Source organism: Talpa europaea (assembly GCF_964194135.1).
Source record: "Talpa europaea genome assembly, chromosome: 15".
Lineage (NCBI taxonomy): Eukaryota > Metazoa > Chordata > Mammalia > Eulipotyphla > Talpidae > Talpa > Talpa europaea.
Window position 1 is genome coordinate 74,108,225 of NC_140083.1, and position 13,090 is coordinate 74,121,314.

General features: G+C 35.8%; 1 protein-coding gene across 8 annotated transcripts in view; it reads left to right on the forward strand.

Moving 5' to 3' along the window:
* The window catches only part of WNK1 (WNK lysine deficient protein kinase 1), a gene marked incomplete at both ends in the record, with an annotated part of 127,719 nt that overhangs the window by 80,255 nt on the left and 34,374 nt on the right, over positions 1-13,090 (forward strand). For 5 of the 8 annotated variants that reach the window (XM_084254689.1, XM_084254690.1, XM_084254691.1 and 2 more), the window contains 2 exons: positions 4,983-5,066; positions 12,493-12,639. In XM_084254689.1, coding sequence (XP_084110815.1) covers positions 4,983-5,066; positions 12,493-12,639 — 231 coding nt within the window. Of the gene's footprint in view, positions 1-1,712; positions 2,952-4,982; positions 5,067-12,492; positions 12,640-13,090 lie in introns of all 8 variants that reach the window. The other 3 variants (XM_084254688.1, XM_084254686.1, XM_084254687.1) reach the window with 1 other exon arrangement.

The window sequence follows — 13,090 nt, forward strand, 5'->3', positions numbered from 1 at the left end:
ATGAATACATCCAGGCATCAAGAATTTTAATAAACATTATCAATAGTTGGACAGAACTGAATGTAATAATACATTATGCTTTGAGGATACCAGTTCTTCCTAGGAATGTTTTTTGTTACAAGACTTTAAAGGGGGGGAAAAGACAAGGAGGTATAATGAGAGAGAATACTATTGGCATGTATAACGTATATTGTGTCTGCAATAAAACTTAGCTTTTGTTATATCCTCCTGTGCCCTACGAACATATATAAACCCTTGCATTCTCAAATCCTAGTAAAGAATATGTGTATTTAATTTAAAATTCATTGTTGGCGAAAAAGGAAATTTTCTCTTTAACATAACTTAAATATTTTTCTCCTTTTTTCTGAAGAGACACTAATGATACTGGATGAGTCCAATTTTTCTCATTATCTTTAAAGAATAGAGTAAAAAGTTGGTTTTAATTTGTTATAAATTTAAAACGTGTCAAGAAACAAAAAGCCATATGATATTCCCTCATGGAAATTTTTTTTCTGAAATTGAAGAACATGGGACTTTGTATCTAATGAATACATCTATCCATATATAGTACATATGATTTTCTTTGGCCCCCTTTATGTATGTGAGTGATCTATCTTTCAAAGTTATTTTAAACACTGTGGGACCTTGCTGCTGCTTTTCCATATAGAAAATATATATTGTTTACATTCTGATCTAACAGCTCCCAAATATTCAGATTTTTGTTTAGGAGAATAATTATGTAGTTCTTTATGACTTGGGGGTATTTCTTGAATAACAACATTTAGATGGCGCATTCTGATTCAAAATAGAAATCCTCTTTAGGTGTTGTGAAGAAATAATAATTAAGCCATTTTGCTAAATTGAGAGGGGTCTCCTCTATAGAAATGATGGAAGTGGATTATTATAATGCACACTGTGCATTTGGCACGGTATGATTCTAAATTTGGAATCTTAAATCTAGAACATATGTGAACAAAAAGTGCTATCAAATCAGGTTGACTGTTAATTATATTCTTTTCATCTGATTTGAACACCAAATTATTCAACCATTAACTAAGGTCAAAAAAGCGGACATTCAATGATTTGATATCTATAACATGTTTCATGTAGTAAAATTAACTGCCTGTAGTTTGGGTTACACAGGAAAAACATTACTGTCACTAGTCAAGTGGTGTGTTTTTTACAAGCCACCAAAAAATCTCTTCTGATTTCTGCTTAGGAGACTAAATTGGTTGATAAAGACAATAATAACACTGAAATCTCTAACTCCACACAGAACAGTAAGAATATAGGAAGACTTATGCAATAGTTTAGGTTGAAGAATGTTTCTAATAAAAATCGTTGGGCTTGTCTTCTGTTAAGCCTTGTTCTTCCTGCTATGATGTATGTTGTTTTCAAAGTGAGTATATTAATTATGGTACAGTCAGAATACTCACTAAGAAAGTTAAGATCTTCTGTTTGCTTTCAGAAAAGTTATGGAAAAGCAGTTTTTATCCAAAGCAAAGAGTCTCACAGAATAATTTTATTAACCCTGGATGTATTTAATGGAGTTTTACTAAGCCCATAATTTCCAAAAGCATTGTTATTTCTTTATTAATTATAAATATAGTGTAACCATTTCATCGGGTTACACAGAGCTACCCAGTTGTGCATGTCTGATGTAATTTCACATATGAATGTATGAATTACTTGTCTTATTCATGTTGATACAGCCTCAGTCCATGGCGCATCCGTGTGGGGGGACCCCAACATACCCAGAATCACAGATATTTTTCCCAACTATTCATGAACGTCCAGTTTCTTTTTCACCACCTCCCACCTGCCCACCGAAGGTGGCAGTTTCCCAGCGGCGTAAGAGCACCTCCTTCCTGGAAGCCCAAACACGCCACTTCCAGCCCCTGCTGAGGACTGTTGGCCAAAATCTTCTTCCACCTGGTGGCAACCCAACTAACTGGACACCAGAGGCCGTAGTTATGTTGGGTACTACAACCAGTAAAATAACTGGAGAGCCATGTGAGATACAGGTCCATCCTGTGTTTGAACCAGCTCAAATTTACAGTGACTATAGACCTGGACTAGTACTTCCAGAAGAAGCTCACTATTTTATTCCTCAGGAAGCAGTGTATCTAGCTGGGGTACATTACCAGACCCAGGTGGCAGAACAGTATGAGGGTATTCCGTACAACTCACCAGTACTCTCAAGCCCTATGAAACAGATACCTGAACAGAAGCCAGTCCAAGGGGGCCCTACTTCAACTTCTGTCTTTGAATTTCCATCTGGACAGGCTTTCCTGGTAGGACACCTTCAGAATTTAAGATTAGATTCTGGATTGAGTCCAGGATCTCCCCTCTCTAGTGTTTCTGCACCTATCAGTACAGATGCTGCACGTTTGAAATTTCACCCTGTCTTTGTTCCTCATTCTGCGCCTGCTGTGTTAACTCATAACAATGAGAGCAGAAGCAATTGTGTATTTGAGTTTCATGTTCACACGCCAAGCTCCTCTTCAGGAGAAGGAGGAGGAGTTTTACCACAGCGTGTTTACCGAAATCAACAGGTTACAGTGGACTTAAGTCAGGAAGAAACGCCTCCTCAATCAGTTGGATTACATGGCCGCCTGCAGCCTGTGACTGAAGAACAGCATAATTACCATGCCCCAGAATTGACTGTTTCTGTGGTAGAGCCTATCGGACAGAACTGGCCAATAGGAAGCCCAGAATATTCCAGTGATTCCTCACAAATTACTTCTTCAGATCCCAGTGATTTTCAATCACCTCCCCCTACAGGGGGTGCAGCAGCACCTTTTGGCTCTGACGTCTCATTACCCTTTATCCGTCTGCCTCAGACAGTGTTGCAAGAATCCCCACTTTTCTTCTGTTTCCCCCAAGGAACCACCTCTCAGCAGGTCTTATCTGCTTCATTATCTTCAGGAGGATCTACACTCCATCCACAGGTTATAGGAAAACTTCCACAATCCTTTTAAACTACCCTACTCTGTACCATTACATTTAAGTTTTCTATCCCTCATTTCCATTGATGAGGAATATTGTTTAATTTTATATGTATTTTCCACATTGGCGGATTACAAACTACTTGTATTTAAGAAATATGAGAGAGAAACTGCGTAATTTATGTGTAATATGTGCAAATCCTTGGAAAAGTACAAAAGTTAGAGTCTTAGTTATTCCTGAAAAACAATTTTATCTATTTGTAGTATGTTTTCAATTAATAGTGGGAAAAAAATACGAATATCTATAATGTGCAGTTAACTCAGCATTGATTACTTAAAAATAGTAATGTGAAGTATTTCTTCCTAGAAACAAACATGACTAGTTTAAGAATAATAAACAATAACTTTTTTCCTGTAAATAATGAATACTTTTTTGAAGTATTAAAAATGCACTGAATTTTCATTAGTGTGGAAGATATAAAAGAGAAAGGGAGTATCCTAGGAAATTGCCTTAACAAATGAAGGTGCCTTTTTCAAATGACATCAAACAAGTAACTGTGTGCTATATGACTAAGTAAAATATTAATCCATAAAATAGACTGATTTTAATTTTTAGCAACTAAGAAACTAGTGTAAGTGGTGGGGTTTTTGTTGTTTTAAGAATTGGTGATATGTTGCAAGTTAAGGAACATTAGATGACCTCGTGATCTTACTTTTTTCTCAACAAATTTAAATTTTGCTATTCATCAGTATGAGCGTATACACTATCATGCAAATAAAAAGTAATGGACATAATAGAATTCAAGAAGTGAAATCAGAAACTGATACATTTTAGCAAATGTATAAATGTCATGAAATCTATATGTAATTACATTTTTAAGACATGATTTGGATCTTTTAGATAGTCCACTCTTTCATAATGTACTCTATGTTCTTCCTACTTTCTTCCCCCACTAGGAGCATAACCAACCCTGCAAATGTATATAAAGTATCAGTTACTTAGAATAGTACTAAGAAGCAAAAAGATCCAGAAATTTGAAAATTACACTGCCTGGCATGCAGTATACTCCTTACTCCTTACTGTAAATCCTAATGTACTACCAGCCATTGTCCTTTAAACTTTCCAAAGTAAAATTTCAAATATCAGGTAGTTAATTTACAGCTACAGTGCAGAAAAAAAATGAATACTTACAGGTGCAGTGGAATGTGATGTTATACCCAAGTAAACTTCAAAGAAATCCCACTAAACTGAAATGAAACCTCAAAAGTCGTAGCCTTTTTATTTCCTTAACTACCCTTTCTAAATTGTGCATTCATTTCTCACTTTCTCATTTAGACTTCCTGAAAGTTGGAATATTCTAAGTCAGGTTTTCTCAAATTCAACGCTATTAACATTTTGAATTGGATAATTCTTTGTCATGGGTGACTGCTCTGTGCATTATAGGATGTTTAGCAGCATCCTTGGCCTTAAGCAGCCACCTCCCTCGGTTGTGACAACCAAAAATTTTCCTGGTGGTGGTGGGGGAACAGAATTGCCCATGATAAACTACCACTCTAGGTACTTAGCATTTGATAATAGATTTTTTTTTACATTTTTAATAAAAGTCACCATATTACTACAAGAAACAGCAAAAGGAACCAAATTAGTATTATCATCTGTCTCTTCAGATACAAAGTTTTTTACACTTACCTTTTTCTTAATTATATTTTCAGTAATAATTTTATTATGAATGTTATTATTTTGATCTGTTAAAATTAAAGCCTGACCAAGCAGTGAGTGGTAAATTAGGTTTTAATCATCAGTAGTTTTTATATGGGATCAAAATATGTTCTGTGATATGGTCCTTCTCCAACCTATTCTTAGAAAAAGATGCCCCAGCAGTCTCTCCCATACATACTTAATCAAACTACGTATTCATTTTGCTCTGAAGCAAACTCCCAGTAGCTGAAATGTTTATTGCAAAAACCTGGCCACTTTTTCCTCTATGTACCTTAGAACTTATTTAATTTGTTTTATTCATTTATTTCCTTCAGGCACAGGGGCAGAGCCAGGGTCAGCCATCCTCAAGTAGCTTAACAGGGGTTCCAACTTCCCAGCCCATTCAACATTCTCATCAGGTGAGAAAAACTCATTGCTTTTTTATGGGTTAGTGATAGATGGTCAAAACATCTTTTGTGAGTTAGATTCCTGATTTAAATGTTTTGCTAAATTCTTGAAAATCAAGAGGCATAGCATTTGTGTTTAGTAATCTTTTAGATAATCTGTATTTTTGAATAATCTACTAAATTAGACAAATTGAAATTCAAAAAAATCGTTGTTACTGATATAATTTATCTACTTTCAACAAATGGCTATATAGAAATTAACAATACAGAAAATCAGTTTTGTTTCTATTTATGTTTATGACTTGTCCTTTTTTGAGCTTTTTTTTTTAAGATTTATTTATTTATTTTTTTATACAAGTGCTGGGTACAGTCAGAAGCGCGGGAGGGTGAGAGCAGAGCAGGCAGACTGATGAAGTTCACTGCTGAGGGGAGCAGCGGGTGGCAGGAGAGGTCTGCACACCATGTGGGACCCTCACCCGGTGTCCGGGGATCGAACCAGCACTGCAGAGGCTGCGGGCAGCTTCACAAGCCAGCGCTCAACCGCTGCGCCACTGGGGAGGCCCTTTTTGAGCATTTTGTCATTGCTTGTCAATGTACTTGACTCTATGTACTTGACTTCAATGTACTATGTGCCTTTTTAATAATTTCTATTCTGCAGGATGGGGTATCAGATTTTATGTTAGGAGGCACTGAATGAAAGCCGAAGAACAATGACTTTAGGAATTTTTTTTTTAACTTCTGATTTGGGGGTTTATTCCAGAAGCTTCAAGGGACTGGAGATTACTGCAATGCTAATGTATCCATAGTAAAAATGGTAATTCTAAAATTATGTATCTAGTTCATCACTGATATTAATGAATAGTAATTATTTGCATGGGAATAATGCTCTGGGACACAGTTGGATATGTATCACCTATAAAATCATTATATTTATTAGGCTATAAAATTTGTAACACTACATATGTCACTAAAATTTTCCTATGATCTTTTAGTATTTCATTGATAGTTCGCTAAGAAGTTTGTTTTTGTGACTACAAATTGGCCACCGTTTCTGTCAGTTTTTGAAATAAAACCTTTAATTCTTAGTACAAAAGGCTACTACTAGGTCTGACATGTGATCATGTAGTTATCTGATACTAAGATTTAAGGCTAGTATTCCTGGTACAAGGTTAGTTTAGTTATAGATACATTACGGTTCATCAATCAGCTACTTGTCTTTTATAGTTAAAGGGCTTGGAGTTACTATCTGCTTTGTCATGTTTCTGTCCTTTTTTTCTAGACAAGCATCTGAATCCATTTATGATTATAATTAAGCTCAAAGAGTCACATTTTTGCTACCCTGTAACAAATTCTACTTTGATTATATTAACAACCCCTTATAGGAATACACAGTAAAAGTTACATAAAGCTGGTTGAGGACAGAGGCACTGTTACTGTGCCAGTGTCTTCGGGAATAGGCCAACACTAACAAACTGAGCAAAATTAAGAATAAACTCTCTTTTTCCTTTTCCAAAGGAATTTGTTATATATCTTGTATTTGGACATATACAATTATATACAATTATAAGTATATTATATATATGATATATTATTATATATTATAAGTATATTTAGTACCAAACTAAGAAGATAGTGAAACAAAGTATTTTCAGTGATGAGAGAAGTATGCAAAGGTAGTAAATGGCAATCCCATAAATGTAAAGTTAAAAGAATTAGGTAGTTGACTTTTCTGTGGGGAAATGTGGCGAAATGCATATCGCCTCAGTAGAGACAAGAATTAATTGTTTCAGTGATGCTTTTTTTTTTTTAAGATTTATTTATTTATACAAGAATGGGGGTACAGACCAGATGCACGGGAGGGTGAGAGGATTCACCAGAGCCAGAGGGGGAACAGAACAAGCAAACTGATGAAATACACTGCTGAGGAGAGCAGCGGGCGAGACAGGAGAGGTCTGCCACGCCTTGTGGGACCCTCACTGGCTGGCCGGGATTGAACCAGTGCTGCAGAGGCTGCGGGCAGCTTCACAGTGCGGCGCTCAACCGCCTGCGCCACCAGGGGAGGCCCTTAGTGATACTTTTTATTAAGAACTTTTATTTTGTGACTTATTTTTAAATTATAGCTAGATATTTAAATTAAGTAGAATCATAAAATTGAGCCCTCAATTTATAAGAAATGTATGCAGCCTAGAACTTTCCCAGGGTCACTTATACAATAAATGGACAGAACTGAAATTTATAAGAGAGCATTTAAAATTTCTAGAATAGTGTTATTTTTTGTACTAAGTAATCTTCTATAAGGGTTTAGGATTCTACAAAGGCACCCAGGAAACTGCATTTATTTGTTTTAGCTACTGGAGTTCCTTTTGTAAAAAAAGAAAGGTTATAAATCTGTAACACGTGTAGTTTTGTTTTTTTTTTTTTTTTTAGTTTTCCCATTTTCATGTATTTTATTAGTCTCTTATTAATAATTTCTTTTTTATATCTTAAATATATTTCATTCTTTCATTTTTTAAAATTTTGAGCTAATTTTGGTTTACATTGTTGTTTGTATTTGGGGAGTATAGCACCTCTCCCTTCAGGTGTTACTGCCATAGTGCACCTACCGCCAGAGCACCTGTGGCCCACCACCTAGTCCCTTGTGTTCCCTCCCCACTTTGGGAATCTGTTTTTTTGTTTTTTAGTTTGTTTCTTTTTAAGATTTATCCATTTATACAAGAACTGGGGTACAGGTCAGAGGCGTGGGAGGGTGAGAGAACTCACCAGAGAGAGCGGGAGCAGAACAGGCAGACGGACCGAGACACTGCTGAGGGGAGCAGCAGGCAAGGCAGGAGAGGTCCGCCACGCCATGCAGGTTTCTCCCTGGCCGGCTGGGAATCGAACCTGCGCTGCAGAGGCTGCGGACCACTTCACAGCACAGCGCTCAACCTGCTGCGCCACCGGGGAGGCCCAGGAATCTGTTTTTCACTTACTCTCAGGTTCCAGCCCAACCTTAGAAAATCATCTGTCTCATTTTTTTAGAAGGGAAATGTATACTTTAGCTTAAATTTACTTTATTTCATGGGATTCTAGAATGTAGTGAATAAAGAATTCCCCTTTTTTTCATGTTTTTTAAGGGTTCCTTCTAGCTTGTGGTTTCTCTTAAGTACCAAAAATAGCTTCTTCCTACTGGAAAACTTAGTAATTGCCACAAGCAAGGTCATGTCCAGGGGGCACATGTAGAGTCATCGGGTATTTTTTACTTTCTGTTCAACTGAGGGTTGTGAACAGGTGTTTTCATCAAGCATTCACGTTAGTACAATACTGACATGACTATAACTGATAGTACACAGTGTAGGTTGTTTTAACTGGTTTCATGAGGCAAGTTTATACAAAGCATGATGCCAAACTGCTATGCTAAATAGTACCTGTTCAGCTGAAGTGTTGACTATTATCTACTGTGATTGGGCATAAAAAAATTACCATATACTTTGACCTTTCCAGAGGTATCATTTCTTCCTAAATGCACTTAAGGTATAACTGACACATAGGCCTCTCAGTTATTCTAAGCAAAGTATGAGGGTATATGTATATAAAACTGCTCATTTTCGACAGCTCCCATCCCTGACTAATTAAACAGGTTTTTTTTTTTTTTTTACTAATTTTCGTGCTCTGAAGGGCCATGTACTCTAAGCACTGAGGGTCTACTGTTGTGGATCAGATATGACTACTTTGAAGGAGCCTATTTAATCCAGTAATCATATGTGAGCGCCTACAAACCAAATAAGCAAATAACATTATATGTAATTTGCAGAGCATCTTACTTGTGTTTTTATAATCCTTATGTAAGCCCTGTAAGTTATTCTTGTTTATATACTATAGGTGGCCTGAGATCTGAAGAAAATGAGTAATTTTCCCAAGCTCATGGTGTTTATAGAAAGTAGAAACAGAATTCAAATCCAAGTAGTCTGACTCCACAACTTTCCATTTAGCTACTATGCAATTATGTCATGAGAGATTTACATCTCTCCCATATGAATGAGGTTTTCTGAGAAGTATTTGAACTCCAAATGCAGAATAAAGAATATTCTAGGCCAAAAGAGAGGGGGAAAAGTCAGTATTAGCAAAATAGAAGGCACAAAGGTAGAAAAATGTGAGAGGGAGAGAGAGAGAGATATCAGGGCCTCCCTGGTGGTGCAAGGGGTTAAGATGCAACCTATGAAGCTGTCCACAGCCACTGCAGCAGTAGTTCAATCCCTGGCCAGGCCAGTGAGCATCCCACATGGCGCAGCAGACTTCTCCTATCTCGCCCGCTGCTCCCCTCAGCAGTGTATTTTAGTAGATCTGCCTGTTCTGTTCCCCACTCTGTCTCTGATGAATCCTCTCACCCCCACACCTCTGGCCTGTACCCCAGTTCTTGTATGCATAAATAAATCTTTTAAAAAAAGAGAGAGAGAGAGAGAGAAAGAGAAATCAACCCCTAGTTCATTTCTGCTAAAAACACAGATTAATGAAGGTACAGGTTCAGGAAACAGCTGCTAAGTCCAAATCGTAATGTAAACATGGTTCCACACTAATGGGGCTGGGGAAGAGAGGTAATCGTGTGCTCAGCATATGGTGGGGATTTTTCCTCAAATTTAGCAAAAAGAAGAGAATTAGCATACATTCAAACCTTTATCATACTCTCATATTACAGTGTTCTCACTGCCCTTTATTTTGAACAATAACCAAAAACTGTTAATGGAATAAAATAAAACTGATGAGAACAAGTGTGTTTATAAGGACCTTGAATAAGTATATGATTGAAAATGTTTACAGACAACATTTACAAAACTGGTTTTAAAATAAAAGATGGAAATTAAGCATAGATTTACTTCTTACTCTTAGGGGAACAATTTCACTATTCCCAGATTCTGTATGTTATTGTACACAACATGTATAACTTTACGAAGTCAATACAAACACTGTGTGAGTGTAAACCTATAAGACAAATGTAAAAAAAAGAACCTTGCTCTCCAAATATTATTTAAACAGGTGTTTGTCACCACAGATTCTACCTAAGACCCAACTTAAAGAGAAAATATTATGCTCTTAAAAACTAGTGCATTCATAGTATAGCTGTAGTTAAGATCAAGATACTTGCATGTGAAGAGCTTGAATGACAGAAGGTACAATGTTTCTAAATTAGTATACTTGTGTAATATGCAATTTTAGATATGTAAATTAATGACATAAATAACTGTAGTTATTTAAATATGAATTCCTTAAAGTTTAAATATATTCAGTTTAACCAAAAAGGGCTTTCTCTTTCGTTCTCCTTTCTCAGTGGGAGAATGGGGAAACTGTCTTCATCCAGAGTTGCTTTATAGTTGGATATATGATATATTTTAGTTCCTAAAGATAAACTTTTTCTAATTCAACAGCCATTTGTTCATATTTTTTAAGTTAAAATAAGAAGAGATTATCAGAAATAAATAAATAAGAATAAAACAAACGTGACTCCTTTCACCAATATATTCCATGTTCTTATAGTGATTTTAATTTATATAAGAAACAAGTAAGAAATAAGTATCAGGAGAGGAGATATTGCAGAGTATCAACTAGCAAAATATAGGATATTCATTAAGGTGGCTAGATATATAATAAATATACAAAGAAAAATAAAGTTCTGGAGATTTAATGTAGAGCATGGCAATTATCACTAATAATACTTACTGTATATTTGAAAATTGCTAAGAGAGTAGTTCTTTTTTTATTATTTATTCATTCATTCATTTATTTATTTATACAAGCACTGGGTACAGTCAGTAGCGTGGGAGGGTGAGAGAATTCACCAGAGCCAGAGTGGGGAGCAGAGCAGGCAGAAGGACCGAAGTACACTGCTGAGGGGAGCAGTGGGCGGCAGGAGAGGTTTGCGTACCATGCGGGACCCTCCTCCAGTGGCCGGGGAGCAGCCAGGGATCGAACTGGCGCTTCAGAGGCTTCAGGCAGCTTCGCAACCCAGCACTCAACTGCTGCGCCACCAGGGAGGCCCGAGAGTAGTTCTTAAAAGTTCTTGTCATAGGGAAAAAAATTTTAACTGTAGTAATGGTTGTTAACTAGATTTATTGTGGTGATCATTTTGCAATATATACATATATCAAATCATAGTTTACATCTTAAGCTAATATTTATTGATTATATCTAAAATAGATGTTTCACATATATATATATCTATACACACACACACACACACACACACACACACACACACATATATATCTATGTGAAACAAACAGCTTATTTTATACCAGCAGAGTAACTCATTAGTTGTTTGGATAGGGACAACATTTGAAAGGCTATTGGTTGTAGCATTATTTTAAGTAGCAAAAAAAAAAAAATCAAGTGTTGACCATTAGGATATTGAAGTCAATGATAACTGAAATAAAAATGACATGTCATAGACCAGTATTAATAGAAAGGGAATGTTTTTGTTTTGTTTTAACAAAAAGAAAAAGAAAAATGTGCCTATGAGTAAATCACCACTTATGCTTAGACAAAAACCCATAAAGGTGGTATGCCAACCCACCAATAGCAATTGCTTCTGGAGAATTAGGGTCTAGGTGTATTTTCACTTAATTTTATAGTGTGATATAATTAGAATTCTTATTACAGGTGTTTATTAATTTTTTATTTAAAATTTTAATTTTAGTTATTAAAGAGTTTTGATAGTCAACTATATAAAGTTCCATTTTTGTTATGCAGGAATGGGCCATTAATTTTGGGATGATGGTCTTATGTTTGTTTGCTTGATTTATTACAAAATTTAATATTTGGATACAATTATATGTCTTGTGTTATTAAGTTTAATATTGTACCAGAGCCCCTACCACATGGCTGATTCCAGATATCTTTCTCTTTGTCCTACTATGAGTGATAGTGCCCTTTATTTCAAAGAAGAAAACCTCAGTTTGGCAGTAAAATAAGTAAATGGTAAATTCACAATTTAATTATTTTGATTAAGCAGTTTTTCAAGCAAATTAATTATACAGTAGATAAAATAGTTTAAGGGGAAAAATTAAAGGAAGAGATTGGATTAATTTAATATAGGACAAATATGAGAGCTAATACCAGAAATAGTAAAAAAGGGGGGGTGGCGTACAAGAGAGGATTACTTGGATGTTGGATATTGTATCTAAAAATGTTTGCAAATAACCTGCTGTGGGGATAAAGGAGGATGTTGGGTGAGGAACTAGTGGTGACTCAAGTTTTGGAACATTGGTTATTTGTTCTTGGTGGTTTATCAACAAAAAAACATCAGTGGAACATGAAAAATGTAAAGGGGAATTGATTCATTGGGTTTGTTCATGTTTTGATTACTGAAATTGCCATTACATAGACAGTGAAAATCTTAGGCAAATACTTCCTTGGAAACGTGCTATTGACAACTTAAAACTGAGTAATAAAATCTTATTCTCAACAGCAGGGAATACAGCAAACAGTCCCTCCTCAACAGGCAGTGCAGTATTCACTTCCACAGACATCAACCTCTAGTGAGGCCACTACTACACAGCCAGTGAGTCAACCTCAGGCTCCACAGGTCTTGCCTCAAGTATCAGCTGGAAAACAGGTAAACTACTTGATTTCTAAAAGAAAGCTTAAAGAAAGAAAGCTAAAAAGGATCTGTATGTAACTTGTCCTTTTGTGTGGATAGGCTTCTACCTTTTCTTCTAATAGTAAAGTAATGAAATTGGTTAGTTTCGTGACAAAAATTGTTCCTTTTGTCCTTATGCATTGGTGAATGGTACATACCATAGTCCATACCATGGTAGTTGGTAAATAGGTATATACTGACAGCAGTGACAATCCAAAAGGGTTTATCAGTCTAAAATCATTTTGATAGGTATTAAAATTGATGGGTTAAATGAAGGTGCTTTGGTAACTGAACCTGTGACATTTTCTAGAATTTTATCAGCTACATTTAATATTCTGGATTTGCAACTATGCTGTATTTTCATGTAGAACTTTATATTATTTCCTCCTTCATTGCCTACTGACAGTAGGTCATAAAAACCCCTTAT